This window comes from Vicia villosa, linkage group LG5 (assembly GCF_029867415.1).
Source record: "Vicia villosa cultivar HV-30 ecotype Madison, WI linkage group LG5, Vvil1.0, whole genome shotgun sequence".
Taxonomy (NCBI): domain Eukaryota; kingdom Viridiplantae; phylum Streptophyta; class Magnoliopsida; order Fabales; family Fabaceae; genus Vicia; species Vicia villosa.
In genome coordinates this window covers 169,871,545-169,890,334 of record NC_081184.1, presented here as the reverse complement: position 1 = coordinate 169,890,334, position 18,790 = coordinate 169,871,545, and the positions used below count along the sequence as shown (strand labels likewise).

Genomic DNA, 18,790 nt, shown 5'->3' with positions numbered 1-18,790 from the left:
TGAGGAAAGTAGCAACCCTCATGATCCAAAGTTTAAGTCCATGTATAATATTTTACAATTGAGATGAAAAGTGGTTCTATGTGTCCCAAAAAATCAAGAACTATTACCTTTTAGCCAATGAGGATGATCCATACCATACTTGCAAAAACAAAAACTACATTGCTAAGGTTATGTTTTTAGTTGTAGTGGCTAGACCTAGATTTGACGATGATGGTAAAGAAACATTTTCAGGAAAAATTGGCATGTGACCTTTAGTTTATTAATAAGGTCAAGTGTGAATAGACCATCCGGAACACTTGTCACACAATCAATTACTTCTATAACTAAAGAAGTGAGAAAAATGTTCTTAATAAACCAGGTTTTACCTGCGACCAAAGAAAAGTGGTCATGTGAATGTGTAAGAGAAACAATTTACATACAACAAGATAATGCACCGTGTCATGTAGCTATCGATGACGAGGAATTTTGTAAAGCGGCTTATGAAGGTGGATTTGATATTCGTTTCATATGTCAATCGCCTAACTCTCTTGATTTTAATGTTTTAGATTTGGGTTTTTTAGTGTTATTCAATCATTGCAACATATGGAAGTGGCGAAAAGTGTGAAAGAACTTATTCAAGTTGTGCAAATGAATTTAAAATTTTTTCAAGCAAAGACTCGAATAAAATTTTTCTCACGCTTCAATCATGCATGATTGAGATAATGAAGGCCAAATGATCTAATCATTACAAAATTCCTCATATGAAGAATTTTTTTCTTTGTAATCGAGATAATATACCAATTCAACTAAATTGTGATTCGGAATTAGTCCAAGCAACTTTTGAATACTTACACAATTTTGATTAAGGTTTGAACTCATTATTTTATTTTTTATTTATTATTGTGAAGTGATGAAGTATGTTAATTTTTTATTTCGCTTTCGCAGAAACTTCAAGAGCATGGAAGATTACACATTGGTGGTTTTTTACATAAAGTTTCAATATGGTTACATTACTAGTTGGAAATTTTTTAGAGATGCTAGTTAAAAATGAGTTAAGAAATATTTCTATGAGTTAAGAAATATTTCTATGAGTTATGTTTTGCATACAGTTTAACTACTGGAACAATAGATCAAATTTTCATTTCATTCTATATATCAAATTACAATAATTGAAACAAAGACTAGTAAAATTTCTCACATAGAACTCTAAATTTATTCAAAGTTAGGAAAAACAAACACAAGGTAGTTATTCATAATTTTTCTCCCTTTCATTTCCAAGCATCTAGTATGCAGAATATACATAAATCTTCAGCATATTATGAACCTCTTTGTTCAATACTTCATTCTCAATTCCGAACTCTAACCCATCATCTAGAAATTTATTTATATATGAACCAGTTCTATTAAGATCCAAAAATCTCCTATCACATGGTTCAACAATTTCACTTGATGAATTTGTTTTCTCATCCCCAGCCTCTTTATCTGATGCAACGTGAAATGACAAGTTATTTGAATCATTGGATGCTACCATATTTAAGAGTCTCTTGTTCTTTGATCAAATACCATCTTAACATCCTAGGGTTATAGTTTAGATTCTAATGAATCGGTAAGCATGACCCTCTTTGAGGGCGTGCAAAGTAAACTACCTAACACATGACTTCATATTTTACAGAATTAAACTATAGTTAAATAGGACTTCATAAAATATTTGTCAGGTTAAATTGTTCGATAAATAAAGCCTCCATATATTTTGTCATCTTCGGCCTAAGTTTGTTATTGTCTTTCAAATATTCTTCGAACTTCATGTGTGGTGGACGAACACAGGCCGATATAGACATATCAACGCACAATCCTCAACACGAGGCATGTAGGGGAAAGGTGCTTTTAAGTGATAAATCTCGACATTGCACTCCTCTAACTTTGTTTGAGATCACTTTGAGCCCGCATTCATTTATCAGATATTCTCTGAGGTCTTGTATGGTCATTATCCACAACAATTTATTTCTCTCCCTACCCACAACAAGAATCAAAAACCATTCACCTTCCCACACCTATCATCACCCTAAAACCACCCTTTATTCACCTCCCTTACAAGACTCTCACATACTCACCCTTACCAAGTTTTATCAATGACACCAAAAAGTTTTAAAAAGAGAAAGCACCATTAACGTCACAAGTAAATCGAATCTCCAAAGTTAGGCTCAAAAGAGGAAGTGGGAAAAGTTCAAACCCGCGGAGGATATAGTTTTCCACATCAGAGCAGCAGGAATGGTTCAATATTCTTGCTCAATGGAAAATTCTTCCAACAAGGACAGGTTGACCAATACAACATTCTAACTATATGAATTACTTATTATGTTGATATGTGTTTTATTAATTTAGGAAAGAACCTCTTTACTTTGTTAAAAAGTCTCATGTACACTATAATCACTCTAGCGGTCCAAATTGTAATATTAGCTATACACATATCCTATACTATATCCTGAATAAGGAGAATAAAATTATGTGTATGATGCAGATATGTCTATTGTACCCCCGTCTACTCCAACCCAAAGATCATATGAATATTCAATGATCGATCAACAATGGCTATCAAGGATAGAGGTAGAGCATTTAATGCAAGGACATATAAATGAAGTGATGTATAAATAACACATCTCTCACGGCCATTTCCCTCCTTATAAGTGATTTTGTGAGTTTTCTTCTCCTTTTGTTTGATTTTTTGCTTTTGAGGACAATGTTTGGTTTACGTATGGAGGAAAGTATTAATTTTTATTTCTTGTTTTTCTTGTTTTTGTGTGGTAAATAAAACTACTTAATTTTCTTATTTTTTAATCATGCTAAAATTATGTGAAATTTTGAATTTTAATTTTATGCATCAGTACAGATAAAATGAAATTTTCATAGAAAAGTGAAGTCTAAGGCTATAAAATATGGGAAGATTTAGAATTTGTTTTAACTTTAACATGTAGTGCCTCATAATTAGATCTTGATTATACTAGAACTTGACTTGTAAGCTTACTACCAATTTTTTAACTAAAACATGATTGATTTGACATTATAGTTTCTATTGGTTTTGTGTGTATTGTGCGCTTTAGGTGTAAAATAAAAAAAAGGAATGAATAAAGGAACTGCAAACATAGTGGACATAGAAAGGATAGGTGTTTCAAATAACATAAATAGGAAAAAGTTCTTATCCGATGAGAATGTCTTTGATATATGTATCAGAATCAGACACATGTAGCTACACATGCTCATGATATTAAAATATTTGCTAAAGGGACACTGGTATTTCATATTTCAGTCAAAACAAAGTGGAACGGTTGAAGTCTCTTCTTGACTCCACCGGTAAGCTTTTTGAAAATGGATCACTAGAAATTATTAGTAAATGTTGTTCTCCCAATCTTTTATTATTTGCGGTTTTATACCTAATAATGTTTGGATTCTTGACTCTGGGGATACAAACCATATGACTTTAATTCCTCAATATTATCCTGTTATACTTCACCTTTGAGTATTCCTTATATAATTGTTGCTAAAGGCTATTATGCTCGTGTTGTTGGAAACTGGAAATATTGAATTTCAAAGTTCATTCAAGCTAAAATATGTGCTTTTAGCTCCTATACTTTCCAACAATTAAACTTCTATCCATAAGCTTACCTGAGATCATAATTACAAAACAACATTGTTTACTTCTCATTGTATTTTTCAATACCTTGCCATGGGGAGACAATTGGAATTGTTAAAGAAAAAGACAAGTTATAGTACTTCTTTGAGGAGCTTGATGGTAAAAGTATGTTATCTTCCTATCTCCATTCCGAGTCTTTCTAACTTCATCCGTAAGCATGGTATTAACCATGAATTCACATGTGTCAAAACCCCTCAATAAAACGGGATTACCAAAATAAAAGCACGTCACTTACATGAAGTTGCTCGAGTTCTCTTATTTTAAATGTCTGTACCTAACTCTTATTAGGGATAAGAGGTTCTTTATAATGCCTACTTGATTAATTGGGTCCTTTTTCGAGTCTTAGGTAATGTTAGTCATGTTAAATTTATGCTCTCATGTGTTTCCCTTGTTCCCATATTGTCGAACCTTAAGTCTTGTGTTTTTGGTTGTGTTGCATTTGTTCATGTACATAAATAATATCATGATAAGTTATATCCTCATGTCGTCTTGTGTATATTTTTGGGTTATACACCTAACAAAAGAGGGAATAAATATTATCATCCTATTAGTTGGAAATTCCATGTCTCTAGATATGTTACCTTTCATGAAAACGTCTATAGTACATAACTCACACAAATTGCCTAGAGTTTGAGTCTGATTTCATTACCCTTGGTCCTAACCTCCCTATAGCACATATATAAGTGTTCTTAGTTCTTCAATGGTTGAACCTGAACCGGAGTCTATAACTGTTCATCCTCCAGTATCTTTTGTTTTGTAGGAATCAGTGCCTTCAGTACTAACTTTGGTGTAAAAGATAAGAAGTAAACCCGACTTGCTCCCCAAACAAATTCAATAATCTAAACTAGAAGTAAGTACTAAAAAGATTATTTTTCCGATGATTCTCATATTTCTAATAGCATTGATGTTGACCCTGATGATTTACATATTGATTTGAGAAGGGATACATGATCATGTCCTATTTCAAATATGTCTCCAATAAGCAACTCTGATCTTACGGGTGGAACAAATCATTTATGTTAATTGAAGAAGATATTATATGAATTAAAGCAATCACCTTGGGTCTGGTTTGAAAGATTCTCAAAAGCCATGGTGTGCTTGGGCTATAAGCAATGTCAAGGAGATTAACGCTTTTCTTCAAGCATTTAAAAGTTTAACAATGGAAGCTTCCACTTATGAAGGTCTACTTCAGGCGATTGTACCTTGTTGTGTGGGAACCTAATTGCATGGAGAAGTAAGAAACAAAGTGTAGTTGTTCAATTAAGCGTTGAAGTTAAATTTAGAGCAATGACACAAGACATTTGTGAATTACCGTGGATGAAATATGTGTAAAAAACTTGAGAATACACAGTGAAGACTTCATGAAATTATTTTGCGATTATAAATCAGTCATTAGTATTGCATATAATCTTGTTCAACTTGACAAGACAAAACACATTGAGATTTGATTTGCATTTCATCAAATAAAAGTTGGATATTTGATTGATAACTACAACCTACACTTTTTCTAAGAACTAGTTGAAACATGTGTTAACAAATGGTTTACCAACCGAATAATTCAACCAACTTTCTTGAAAATTTGAAATGATTAATCCATCAAAGGTGAACAAGTGAGATGTTGCGGGTTCAAACCCGCACCCCTGTCTCTAATCTCTATGCACATCTATCAACTGAGTTGTCTTAATGGAACTGACTCGTCACTGAGAAAGTGTGGTAAATATTAAATTGTAAATCAAAAATTATAATATTAATATGAAGGTCATTAAGAAAAAGTCTATTAAATTTAGTAATTATAATTTTATTGAATGAAATACTTATTTTTCAACCATTTTTTTAAAAGTATACAATAAAACTTCTATTTTTGTAATTATAAAAATATATTCTAAGTGCAATTTTTTCATCTTGCGAATTTGAATGCTGGCGTGGCATAATCCGCTACACAAGTGAAGTGCCTATGTTATTGTCTTTTTGTCACGACAGCCTCAAAAAAAAGTACTCTAAAATCTCTTTGCGATAAATATTTGTGGATAAGAATCTCCTTTGTATGCCACACACACAAGTCATCTTCTTCACTAATCACATTACATGCACCACCATAACTTAACCATTGGTTCCTAACTATGCATATTCATCTCTCCCCACAACCTCCCTTCAACTACTCAACTGAGGTATGCAGCAGCATAAACTATATATTTTGTTTCTAGTTTCTATTGCTTGCAATGAATTAATTTTGTAAACTTCTGTTTTGAGGTTTTGAATGTGATATTTCTTTATGATGATGGTTGGAATATAGGTAGTCTTGCAGCCAGAATCTGATTCTGGAAAGGGTAGAAAGGTGGTTTGTTGAGACTTTCAGAAGCAGCACTCAATTCTATTCATTGCCATGGATGGCCTCCAGAAGGTAGCCCTAATGAGTAATGAAAATGCTAAAGATTTATCAGTCATGCTATTCTAATCTTTATTTTCTGTATGGTGTTGCATTAGGCATTTAGATACTATGATATTGAGCATTTAGACATTCCTAGAAATATATTATTCAAGGTCTCAGGTTCGAATCCCGATAGGTATTAACAATCCTTGTGTTGAGCCGTCCATTCAGAGCTTTTCGCTGCCTTTAAATGGCTTCCCGCTAATGGATGGTGGGATTGATCCCTTGGATTAGTTGGTCTCAAGTTTTCAAAAAAGAAGTTACACACTCGTACGTACATGCTTAATTTCCGATACTATTTTAGAATCTGAGTTGGATTTAACTGAACTTTACAAAATTGACTAATAAGTGGAGGGATGAATCCCACATTTGAGCTCCTTTTCCGGATATCAGACCCAATGTGAGACTTTCAACATGCATATCATCCATCGATGACAATGATCGATATTATGTTCTCTCGATCCTAGAATTGTTTGAGGTGATATTAATATAGTCAAGTGTATATATCAAAATGTTATCGTTAGCGCATTGCCTAAAAAATCATTTGATCTTTGATTTACACATTAGATCCCAATGAATGACTAATCATGTGTTAAAGATGAACATTCTCTATAATTTTCATGTTTTGGCAATTCTGAAACAGGAGCCGAAGAAATACAAGAACAGTCAATCAAAATTAAGCTCGACTCCCGAAGAAACAGGCGATGAATCCCGCTGTCGTATCTGTATGGAGAGCAACAGTTGTGGAAGAGTTATTTCAAGAACAAAACTGATGAATTCTTTGATTGGAAAACGGAAACCGCAAGAAGCTGTGACCGTATTCAATAGTTTGGCTGAGGAAGGACATAGGCCAACTATCATAACATACACAACACTCGTGGCCGCGCTAACACGTCTAAAGCGTTTCAAGTCTATTCCTTCACTTGTTTCAAAAGTTGAAGAGAATGCAATGAAGCCAGATTCTATACTTTTCAATGCCATGATCAATGCTTTTTCTGATTCGGGTAAGATACATGAAGCCATGAAAATCTTTCGGAAAATGAAGGAATACGAATGCAAACCAACAACTCGTACTTTTAATACTCTCATTAAAGGATTTGGAGTAATTGGAAAGCCTTATGAAGCCACGAAGTTGCTAGAGATGATGTATCAGGATGGAAATGTGAAACCGAACGAGAGAACGTATAATATTCTCATCCAAGCTTGGTGTACCAATAATAATTTGGAAGAGGCGTGGGATGTTCTGCATAAAATGGTGGACTCCGGTCTTCAACCAGATGTTGTCACATACAACACGCTGGCGAGAGCGTATGCTCAGAATGGCGAGACATTTGAAGCTGAAAGGTTAATATATAAAATGCAGCAGTATAATAACAAAGTAAGGCCTAATGAACGAACTTGCGGTATCATAATAAACGGTTATTGTAAGGAAGGTTACATGGAAGAAGCCTTGAGATTTTTATACAAAATGAAAGAGCTTGGAGTGCATCCAAATCCGGTAGTTTTCAACTCTCTTATCAAAGGATATTTAGACATTACAGACACAAATGGAGTAAATGAGGTAAGTTCTAATATCTAACAATTTTTGTAAAATCGATAGTTCCTTGTATTGTGACCAAAATAGTAACCTACAAATGAAATTTGGTCAGGCATTGACATTGATGGAGGAATTCGGGATCAAACCAGATGTAGTGACGTATAGCACCATCATGAATGCATGGAGTTCATCCGGGCTTATGGACAATTGCGAAGAGATATTCGATGACATGGTGAAGGCTGAGATAGAACCTGACATCCACGCTTATAGCATCCTGGCTAAAGGCTATGTACGCTCCGGGCAGCCAGATAAAGCCGAGGCTCTACTGACTCCGATGACCAAATATGGTTTACAACCAAATGTTGTGATCTTCACTACCATCATAAGTGGATGGTGTGCCGCTGGAAAAATGGACCGCGCTGTTAGACTTTACGAGAAAATGCAGGAAATGGGAATTCCCTTGAATTTGAAAGCTTATGAAACTTTAATATGGGGGTATGGAGAAGCAAAGCAACCTTGGAAAGCAGAAGAGTTACTTGTTACTATGAAAGAAAGTGGTGTAGCTCCTGAGACGTCCACTATCGAGCTGGTTGCTGATGCTTGGCGTTCCATCGGTTTCTCTGAAGAAGCGGACAGAATTCTCAATGGTTTGGAAGATGAATCTGAGTCTGATGAAGATTTTGATAGTGAAAAGATACCAGGACAGAACATGGAGAGAATTTATACGAAACAGAAACTCGGTGCTTCTCAGTCTAATAATCTACTGCAAATGCCTGGAATAGTGGTAACTCAACCAGAAAGAACCATTAATAACGGCAACATAAAAAGCCAAATGATAGTTAAAACATATGACCGGACACGAAATGCTACTGTTTCGATGGTTTTTGTTCGTGCAAATTCATATGGAGTACAGTCATTGATTGTAAGTAGGCATCGAATTCATAATCATATCATTAGGCCTTTACTTGATTGTTGCAGATTAGTGTCAATACATTGTTGAGATGACTTTTTGGTTTTGTCATCTCATAGTATTGATTTGTGATGAAACACAATCATTTTGAATATATTTATTTGCTTCCATGATTATGAATTCTGATAAAGTTAATTAACCACCTTAGAACATAAAAGAAACTAATTAACCATATTAGATCTTGATAAAGTTAACAATATTGTGACGTATCTTAATGTCATGTAAAAATGCACCAATATGTCGGTCAGGGGAACCACCAACGGCCACTGCATCATTGGCCGCCTTCTTCCACTTGACTCTTGTTACCAACTTATCATTTCCAGCTCCGCAACAACCGAGACTAACTCCTACTCCAAAAACCGTCGTCGAAGTTCTCGAAAGTGAGAGAACCGTTGCCGATTGGAGTTAGTATTTTTTCAATGATGTTGTTGACAGTTTGCATGGTTCTGCCACCTTTGTCTGATGTGATGAAGATGACAGAGGCACCCTTTGCAGCAAGACATTTTCCTAGTCTAAGAAGAGGACTTACGTGTTCTTGTGCTGGAAAAGAGACAAGGAGGATTGTAATGGGAACTTCAGATGCCATTTTTCTTCTTCATCATTGAAGATCATATCATATACTATGTATAGTAGTATAATATGATAATCACCTCGTTTGTTGCATGGCTAATAATTTATACTTTTTTTCTTGTAAAAGATGTTGTCTCAATCGAGTCTTATTTAACAAATCTAAGTACATGGGAAGTGTTCTAAGAGAATATCTTGATCAAACACACATCTCCATACTTCTCCATGAATCTCAGATTTTTTATTCATTTACTTTCAATTACCACTGTTTTCATTTCAAAGCAAATGTCAAAGAACAAATATTGTCATTATTCCATATTAGAAGATGTGCACCATCCATGATAAGTATGTCTAGAGTTGCACCATACATGAGTGTGTAGAAGAGGTGCAACACAAGTGTAGAAGCTTGCACCATACTTGAGTGTGTAGTAAAGTAGCATGAGTGCATTAGTATAAATGCATGTACCATGGCAGTGTAAATCTTAACTCATAATGCAATGAAGTTCATAATTCTATCATGGTATCATTACATAGGTTGATCTCTAACTAACTCCAATTTAGTTGTAACTAACTTTCATTTACACTCTTCTTCAGTTCCAAGAAATGCATCTTTGTCTTCTTCGTTGGTTCATCATCTTGCTTGCAGTCATGGTTGAACCTTCTCATGTTGCGACAATCGTAATATTGATTCAGAACTCGCAACTGATTGCAGCCAATTCCTCTTATCTGAATTCGTCAAGATCGCATTGAAGGCAAAGTCTATGAAGAATACGAATCTTGTATAGTGTTGGATTAAGCTGTGTTTATATGGTTTCTTTTTACAATTTCGGAATATATGCTACCTTGAGTCTTGTTTGCAAACATGTTTTTGAATTGAAGTATGAGACAAGATTTATAGATATTTCAATGCTCATATGAAGACACGAGTTCGACAACTTCGAGTTGAGTTGAAATCAATGAAGAAAGATAATAGATCTATTACTGAATATGTTATTCAGATTAAAGTCATTGCCAACTCCGAAACATCCGTAAGGCTAGCGGTAGAGCACTCAATTAAACACTAATTCAAGGAGACATTCTCAAGACGTAGAGCCTTTAGATCTCTTTGAGCATCAAAAGAGACAAATGGGTAGATATTAAAATAGCCTATGTGGAAGCTAGAGATTTATCCTTCCTCGCTGCACCTCTCACCAAAATATTTATCTGGTCGACTAGAGACCCAGGAGATTAAGGGGGCGTAGAGCATCACATTCCCCACTAAGAAAAGCATAAGCTTTCTCTATTTATTGTAGCTATGTATTCCGGAGATTAAGGGGGCGTAGAGCATCACATTCCCCACTAAGAAAAGCATAAGCTTTCTCTATTTATTGTAGCTATGTATTCCGCTGGAGTGTCAAGCAACCAACTTTTTCATATAGTCATTGTTTTTCTTTGCGTTGTTGGTAAGACCAAAGAGCATCCCAACGACTAGCACCACCAATGGCCAGAGCAATAGATGCGTGTACAATGTAAAACGCTAGAGTCACCTGTTGTTCTACAAGAGCACGCCTAGTCAGGTTGGTTAAGTAAAAGAAGTCTTCTTATGAAGGAGAAGCTCGACGTTCTTTAGAAGGGCGAGGGCCCGATCCTATTAGTTGCGTAATGGTTGGAGGCCTGAAATAGAGAGAATTCAAAGCAGCAACGTTCTTCCAGGGACCTAAAATAGTGGAAGGACTTGCTACAATTCGCGCTGACTAGATTCCTTGTCTTAAAAGACAACGCGCCTCCTCATCCTTCATTGAATCTACATGTAATTATTACCAAAGTGAACACATTATAAATAAGCGAATTGACGACAAAGAAACTAATGGCATTCAGGACTTACCAAAAATAATCTTCTTTTTTCCTGGGTATGAGCATCCATCAGTAGGTGGGTGTCGATAAGTCGCTTCGAGCGTTTCTATGAAGCTTCATCCCGAAGAACAACACCCTCGGGTTAACCCATATCTTTAATAAAGTCCATCATCCACTTCTTCAGATACACATCTTCTTGGAAAAGATTGTCCCCTTTGTAAACATATAACCTATTATCCATCAAAGAGTGACCTTTCTTCATGTACTTTGGGAAAAATTCGGTGCACCAGCCTCCCAATTTGTCCCTGATGGTGCATATACTGTCGCACGAGCCTGCAGACGGAAAGGGGTAACTAGGAAGAATCGGTCTTCAACATGCCTCAAGTTCTCCTAAAAAGCCCAGAAGCCACGAACAATCAGCACCTTAAGAACAAAACCACGACCTCGCGCCCGAGTCATAGGACAACGTTGAACTTTGAAGAGGTAGAAGAAAAGGGTCAAAGGAGGTCTCTCATTTAAATATTCATATCGATATTGAAAGAATTTTATATACGCCTAACTCGCAGAGTGAAGCTGCGACAGATCAACCATTAGATGTTTAAGGACTTCCATCTCAAAGCCATTGAAGGGCATTCTGAATCCCAGGATTGAGAAAATACACTTATAGAAAGGGATGGCACAATCACCACACTCACTGCAGATTCTTTAATTCACGAGGGGTCAAAATACCGCAGTTTGAAGAGGGACTTACATCCAAAAAGGCCCCATCAAGGCTACCCTATCTAGCAAAGATAAAATAGTTGAAGAATAAACAAGATCTGCCCGAGGAGCACAAACATCTTCTTTTGACTTTTGGCTCATGGTGGATACAATTTTCTCTAAGCGCGTGAGAAGGGAAATGTCGAAGGAAAAATAAATAACAACGAAGTAGGAAAGACACTTCAAAGAAATGAGAAACTAACTCTTCAAACATCTTGTGATGGCATACTAAAGGGAATATACCCTATCAATGCTTCAAGTCACCTACACGAAATACTCAATTGTTTCGGTTCCCAAGGGTCATTATGAAGCATGGGAGACACTAAAGGCGCAAATTTTCAAAAATCGTAACGCCTTTTCTTGACTTTTCAGAATAGGTAAAAGAATGGTCGACGGGCGAAGCAAAAACAATAAACCCTTGTTTTGTCAAACAAAGCAAGGGCTTGGGGGCAATTGTTTTGGGGCGACCAGAATAGCCATCGATCGGCCATTCGAAGGGAATTCCAAGTCATCTAAAGTACATGCGGTGTAGGGGAACTGCCCAATGGAAGAATACAAACAATCTAAATTCAAGATATGTCCAACGGCTCCCTGCAACACACGCCTATCAAATAGCTTGTTGTTATAACCACCATATTATATTATATTATATTATATGAATGAAACACACGAAGAATTCTGGTACACAATTTCAAATTCAATTTTCATCTACTATTCTCCCTCACATATTGACTTTAACGTTGGAGTGATAATTTTGCATGTCAACCTCTCTTCCACCGCATCGAAAACTTAAATTTGTTGTTATCCATCATAATCACCTATTTACAAACCAATTCTAGTACCACAATGGAACACTATTAAAACAAAATAAAAATAAACATGCATGTGGTTTGGTTTTATTTGAATTGGTTTTTAAAAAATCACTTGAAAATCCGATTCGATATGAGCGATTTTTTAATATAAGAATTCAAATATCTCCAATAATGTTTTGCTTTTTTTTAATTTATATTTGTTTAGATATAATTTTTATTTGGATTCGTTTGAATTTAATAAATTTAATTATGTTTAAACTTTTCTTTTTCAACAAAGAAATCCAAAAGAAAAACTTATTTTCTTTATTTTTAATGGTATCTATCGTAAATACTCTCAACTAAGACCATTTACAATGGGGTTGTTGAATAATTTTTTCAATAGTTGAATGTTTTCAATGGTGCGTTGAATGACATGTTGAATATGATGTGGATTAACTGGTGTTGAATATATTCAACATGTTGAATGAGAAGGGAGTGGGGACCACATCATATACTTTGCAAAATTTTATTGGTTGTTTTTATTATTTAGATTTTTATTTTATCATAATTATTTAGAACAATATTTTATAATAAATTTATTTTTTTATTTTTTTTATTTTCACCAAAATTCTTAATTTTTTTGTCTATAAATAGAGACTTGGTTCATTTGATTCGGACACACAAAAAATTCGACCTTTTTCTCTCTAGTTTTTTTATTTAGCCACCAATAAATTCTTGTTTATAGATCTAAACATCTTTTTAGTGAAATGATCCAAACAATAACCCTTTTAACATTCAAAATTCTATTTTACTGTATTTTATTTTAAATTTTGTAACTTTATTTGTTTTAATAATGATTATCCCTATATCTCATCTTTATTATTTGCAAGAAAAAAATTAATTAAAAATACACAATTAAAAAAATAAAATTCAAATAAGTTATTAAAATAAAAAAAATTAAAATAAATTTAATTAACTTTCAATTATTTTAATTTAATTTCATTCAATAATTATTAATATATAATCACAAAAAACAAAATATAAAAGAAAGTAAGAATATGAAATAAAAGTGATGGTTGAATTAAACGAAATCATTGTAGTAGGTTAAAGTTGAATGAGTGTTGAATTATTAGGTGGAAGAGAGAGAAGATGATGTGAAGTGTAAAAAGTGAAGAAAAAAAAAAGGTGTTGAATCCATAAACCATCCTTGATAGCCTAATACAATTCATGTAAAAAAAAAAAAAACTAATACAATTCATATATTTCAATGACTCTTTTACTTTTATATATAAAAAAAAAAAAGTTCAAAAACACACTTTTGAAAAAATTATATAATATACGTAAATTATCTTTTAAATAATTAAAAAATAATTTATTTATTTATTTATTTATAATCAACATTGAAAATTCAACCTTTCAATCTTTCACTTACTATTTTTTCCTAACACACCAAACAATTTTCAAAAATTTGACAAAAAAAACAATTTAAAAAAAAAAAAGGCTCGCAAGAACAAAGTGCCACCATAATCAATGCACCATTTTGATGTAAAAAAATAATTTGTCAAAAAATAAACAAACTTGAGAAAGAAGAAAGTAAAAAAGAATGCATAGGGAATAAACAAAACCCAATCTTAACCGTACAATAAAAAACCAGTAACAATAACAAACACCACATTTAACTGTTATCAATTCAACTCAATTCAACTCAACTCAACCTTCAATACACAACACAGTTAGAACAATGTCATCATCATTCTCTATCTCTTCTTCACTACCATCACTTCAAAACCCTAACTTCGACCATGCTCCTCTCTTCAAATCCCTCAAATTACCCAATCTCCGTTTCAATTCTAGAATCTCTTCACCACCACGCTCTCGTCCCAACTTCCCCCAACTCTACAAAACCTCCACCACTCTCCGCCGTAGATTCCCATGCAATAAAGCCTTGAAAGATTCCGGTGATGGTAGTGGTGGTGGTGGCGGTGGAGATGGTGACCAGGAGGTTGAGAAGAAAAATGTGTCTTCCGGACTTTTTCCAGAGTGGTTGAATTTCACTAGTGATGATGCCAAAACGGTTTTTGCTGCTTTGGCGATTTCCCTTGCGTTTCGGACTTTCATTGCTGAGCCGAGGTTTATTCCTTCTTTGTCAATGTATCCTACTTATAATGTTGGAGATAGAATTGTTGCTGAAAAGGTACTCATTGAAATGAAGTACTTATTGGCTTTGCATTTTTTAGGATTTTGAATGTAGTGGAAAACTAGGTTTGCGTTTGGTTAATGTTAAATTTAACTACTTCGAAAAAAAATGGGAAGGAAGAAAAACACTAATGTTGGTCATGATGTACTACCAAACACTTTAGGTTAAAGGTGAGTTTGATGTTCTCAAACTATTATCGATGTTGATTTGTCAATGTCGTGTTCGGTGTATGTGTTTATGTGTTTCATAGAATGTTAGTATTCATGTAAATGTGTATATGAATATGACTATGATCTAGTAATATGTTTTGACATCAGCATCCAATTAGATAGACTCTTTGTTATGGTGCATCTCTGTTTAGATTGTAGATGCTTCTTCATATGAAAACTTCAGCTGTTTGTTGAAGTATTGCAATCCTTCAATTAATAGAGGTTGATGTGAAATTGTTAGGATTACGATGTTTTTGAGTATTGCAGGTTCAAAGGTTGATTCATGACATAGGCTAATTTGTCGTGCATTGTAGTTTTTAGGGTATGTTTGGATTGTTGCCATAGGTTGGAATGGAATGGGGTATGCTAGTTGGATTTTAAAAAATGGATGTCATCCTTTTCCATTTCACCCAATACTATTAATCCAAGCAATCAAGCATGTCCTTCGTTCATAATAGCTCATTGAGCACCAATTTGATTGAATATTGCTTTTATACATAATCGGTAAGTTCATAGTTCCTGATATTGAAGCATGTTGAATTGATTGCTGGCTTTGTTCTTTACTTATTATAGTCTCGCTGTTGTAGCTATTTGTTGTCATTCATGAGAGTTATCATTGTAAGCCTCAATACTCAATTACTCACGGGATAGAATCACCTAAATATATATGGCTATACCCTATTAATAGATTTGACATCAAATTTCAGCTTGGCTTTCTGTTATGGTGCACTATTAGTAATGATACAACTTCATGTTTTCAGGTTTCATACTATTTTAGAAAGCCGTGTGCAAATGATATTGTGATTTTCAAAAGTCCTCCAGTTCTTCAAGAAGTTGGATATACTGATGATGATGTTTTCATAAAACGTATTGTTGCAAAGGAAGGTGATATCGTAGAGGTAGGATCTTTGGAGATAAACATTCTTGCTCTTGTATCATGATGTTGTTTTTGAGTTTTTTGTTCGATTCATTGTTTGTGCTAATGTTATTGTGCACTGTTGAGTTTCATGATTACAAACAAATTTTTACAATGTCATTCAAGGTCGTGTTATTATATTTCGTTTGTCGATGACTTTTCTCTTACTTGATTAACATTTTTAAGGTTCGGTTAACTGACTAATGATTACTGTTTGTTGCCTGTACCTGGAACTTGGAAATTTGCATGAATGTAGAATATTAAATCAGTATTCAGTTATTATAAATTCAGTCAGATTCTTGCCGTGTTTGATTCAATGCCTTGGTGTACGAAATGTGAGCAATTGAATTATTTGCAGGTTCGAAATGGACATGTTGTAGTTAATGGGATTGAGAGGGATGAGAAGTTTATAAAAGAAGCACCGAAGTATGAGATGAAACCCATAGTAAGTTCTACACTCTTATATCGTAACTCTGTTTTTCTCCAGTTCTCTTTATGGGTCTCCATAGAGTGTTTAAAATTAAGAACATATGCATAATTAATAAATAATACAAAACAATTTAAATAAAATCAACACATATCATTCTCTTAAAAATACTTTGCTTTGCAGCGTGTGCCAGAGAACTCCGTTTTTGTGATGGGAGACAACCGCAATAACAGCTACGACTCACATGTGTGGTAATAAATTTGAAGATTACATACATTCTGTACACTATTCTTACTTCTTATTTGAGTTATTTCCTTACTTGTTAAATGCAATTTTCTTAGGGGTCCCCTGCCGGCCAAGAATATCATAGGTAGATCAGTATTCCGATATTGGCCACCAAATAGAGTTGCCGTCACAGTTGCTAAGGGAGGGTGCCCTGTTGAAACAAAGCCAGAGACTACAAGTACTACTCTAGCATCTCAATGATGAAGGCAACAACCTTTTTTGTCAGAGCTTCAAATTAGAATTCATTTTGTACAATAGTTTGTTGGGAAAACGATTTTACGCTCCTTCCCATTCTCCGTGTTAGCTTGTATCGTTGTTGATGCCTGATCACCCTTCTGTAACAGGATTTTGAATCCAAAGATTAGCAAGACACACAAAAGATGAAATGATGGAATTCTATATTCTGTTTTTTAATTACTAACAACTGGTTGTAGTACTATCCCATTTACATTGGTTGATCTTAGTAATAGAAAATTGGTGAGTTTTTTCAGTAGGTGGCAATTGTACTCTTTAAGCAACTTTTCCAAAATCTTATCAACTGTAAGAAACAAACCAAAATATCATATACTTGGTTTTTGGTTCTTCAATGACACAATGCTGTCTACATGATTGGAGATTAGCCAAAATACAGATAGGAAGGTGTGAATATAAAGACCCTTGCATTCTCCCACATGTGAAATTTGTTGAGATTGTAATCCCTCGTGTCAAAGTAGCATGTTGCTCAACATACATGTTGTCAAAGTAGCATGTTGCTCAACATAAACAAGAATGTATTGAAATAGTCTAATGTGTGTCGAGTTATATTTGGTGTAGAAGTGTCAAAACAGGTTGTTTGACACATGATTTTAACTTAGATCAAAATAGATTTTGGACTTTTGTAGTTTTGGACTTTGACTTAGAGAGCAAACAATCTAAAACTACAAATAGATGGAGTAACCCTTATTTTATATAACATTGAATACTTGCTGTTTGCAAAGCATAATTCTTAATTTTGTTCAAATTCTAATTCACTTTTTTTCCAAATTTTCTTTCTTATAGAAATAAATAATTACTCAGTTGTGGGTTTAATTCCAACAAGACTTATTGGTCTTGTTCCAGTTTTGCATTGTGAAATTTCATACTTCGAAATATCTTATTCTATGAAAGATTAAACATTTAGGAATCCATTATCACGATTCACACAGAATTAATGTCCAAACTAGTATTATACTTCATTTTTGGTGTCACTTCTTCTAAAAACTCCTTCTGAGCTTTTTCGGTGTCACTTCTTCTAAAAACTCCTTCGGAGCAATTTGTTGGTTTTTCATCATGTCCTTTATTCCCAAACTCTTTGTCGTTTTGACTTTTAAGATAGACTTGGTTGACATTTACAAAAATATAACAAAATTTGTGGTGTCACTTCTTCTAAAAACTCTTTGTCATGTTGACATTTACATAAATATAACAGTATTTGTGGTGTCACTTCTAGACTTGGTTGACATTTACAAAAGTATAACAGTATTTGTAATGTTAGGAAAGAGTTATATTCCCAAAATAGGCAATGGTACATACTTTGAAGGTGGTTCTCAGACTTGTTCAACATTCACGGGCCTTTGACAAGTTTTTGGAAAGTTAGGAACCTTAAGATTTATTTGAAGGTATAAGGTTCTTTAGAAATTGTGTATTTCTCCATATCTGCTGCTGCCAATTGCCAATTTTGCTAGAAGCCAAACCAACCTCCAAATAAGTGTTGGATGAAATGCAACTAACGGCTTTGTAGTAGGAGTTCCCTCTCTTTGTTCATGTGGGAGAATTTTCAAATATGAGGATGCTAATCATGGAAAGCTTTTGAAATTTTTGGGTGCTAGTAATGCTTTGTTTGTAGAGCTCTCTACCGCTATGAGAGCAGTTGAGATAAAAAAATTTAAAATTGTTTATATATGAGACCTGATGGAGTATCACTTAAAGGTAGCAAATGCTTCTACAAAGAATTTATATGAGACCTGATGGAGTATCACTTAAAGGTAGCAAATGCTTATACAAAGAATTCCACACAAAAGAATTATCACTTACCAGTAGCAAAAATGGATCCAAAAAAAAAGCATTAGCCTTTAAACATGAATAAGTTTCTTGTACAGTGTCTTTTCTAATTTGTTGGTAGCAAAAAGAGATACACAATGAAAAACAGCATAATTTCCTTTGTCTTCTCCGTTTCAATTTTTGTC

General features: G+C 34.1%; 2 protein-coding genes across 2 annotated transcripts; both read left to right on the top strand.

Moving 5' to 3' along the window:
* The first annotated feature begins 5,678 nt into the window (after nt 1-5,678).
* LOC131603868 (pentatricopeptide repeat-containing protein At5g25630-like) lies at nt 5,679-8,696 on the top strand. Its single transcript, XM_058876309.1, has 4 exons — nt 5,679-5,835; nt 5,961-6,068; nt 6,739-7,656; nt 7,745-8,696. The coding sequence occupies exons 2-4, from the start codon at nt 6,051-6,053 to the stop codon at nt 8,630-8,632; spliced, it is 1,824 nt and encodes a 607-aa protein (XP_058732292.1). The 5' UTR covers nt 5,679-5,835; nt 5,961-6,050; the 3' UTR covers nt 8,633-8,696.
* Nucleotides 8,697-14,223: 5,527 nt separating this feature from the next.
* Nucleotides 14,224-17,032, top strand: LOC131603870 (chloroplast processing peptidase). The gene is made up of 5 exons (XM_058876311.1): nt 14,224-14,746; nt 15,720-15,857; nt 16,233-16,319; nt 16,485-16,552; nt 16,643-17,032. Exons 1-5 carry the CDS (start codon nt 14,294-14,296, stop codon nt 16,785-16,787), a joined length of 891 nt encoding a protein of 296 aa, XP_058732294.1. The 5' UTR covers nt 14,224-14,293; the 3' UTR covers nt 16,788-17,032.
* The last annotated feature ends 1,758 nt before the right edge of the window (nt 17,033-18,790 follow it).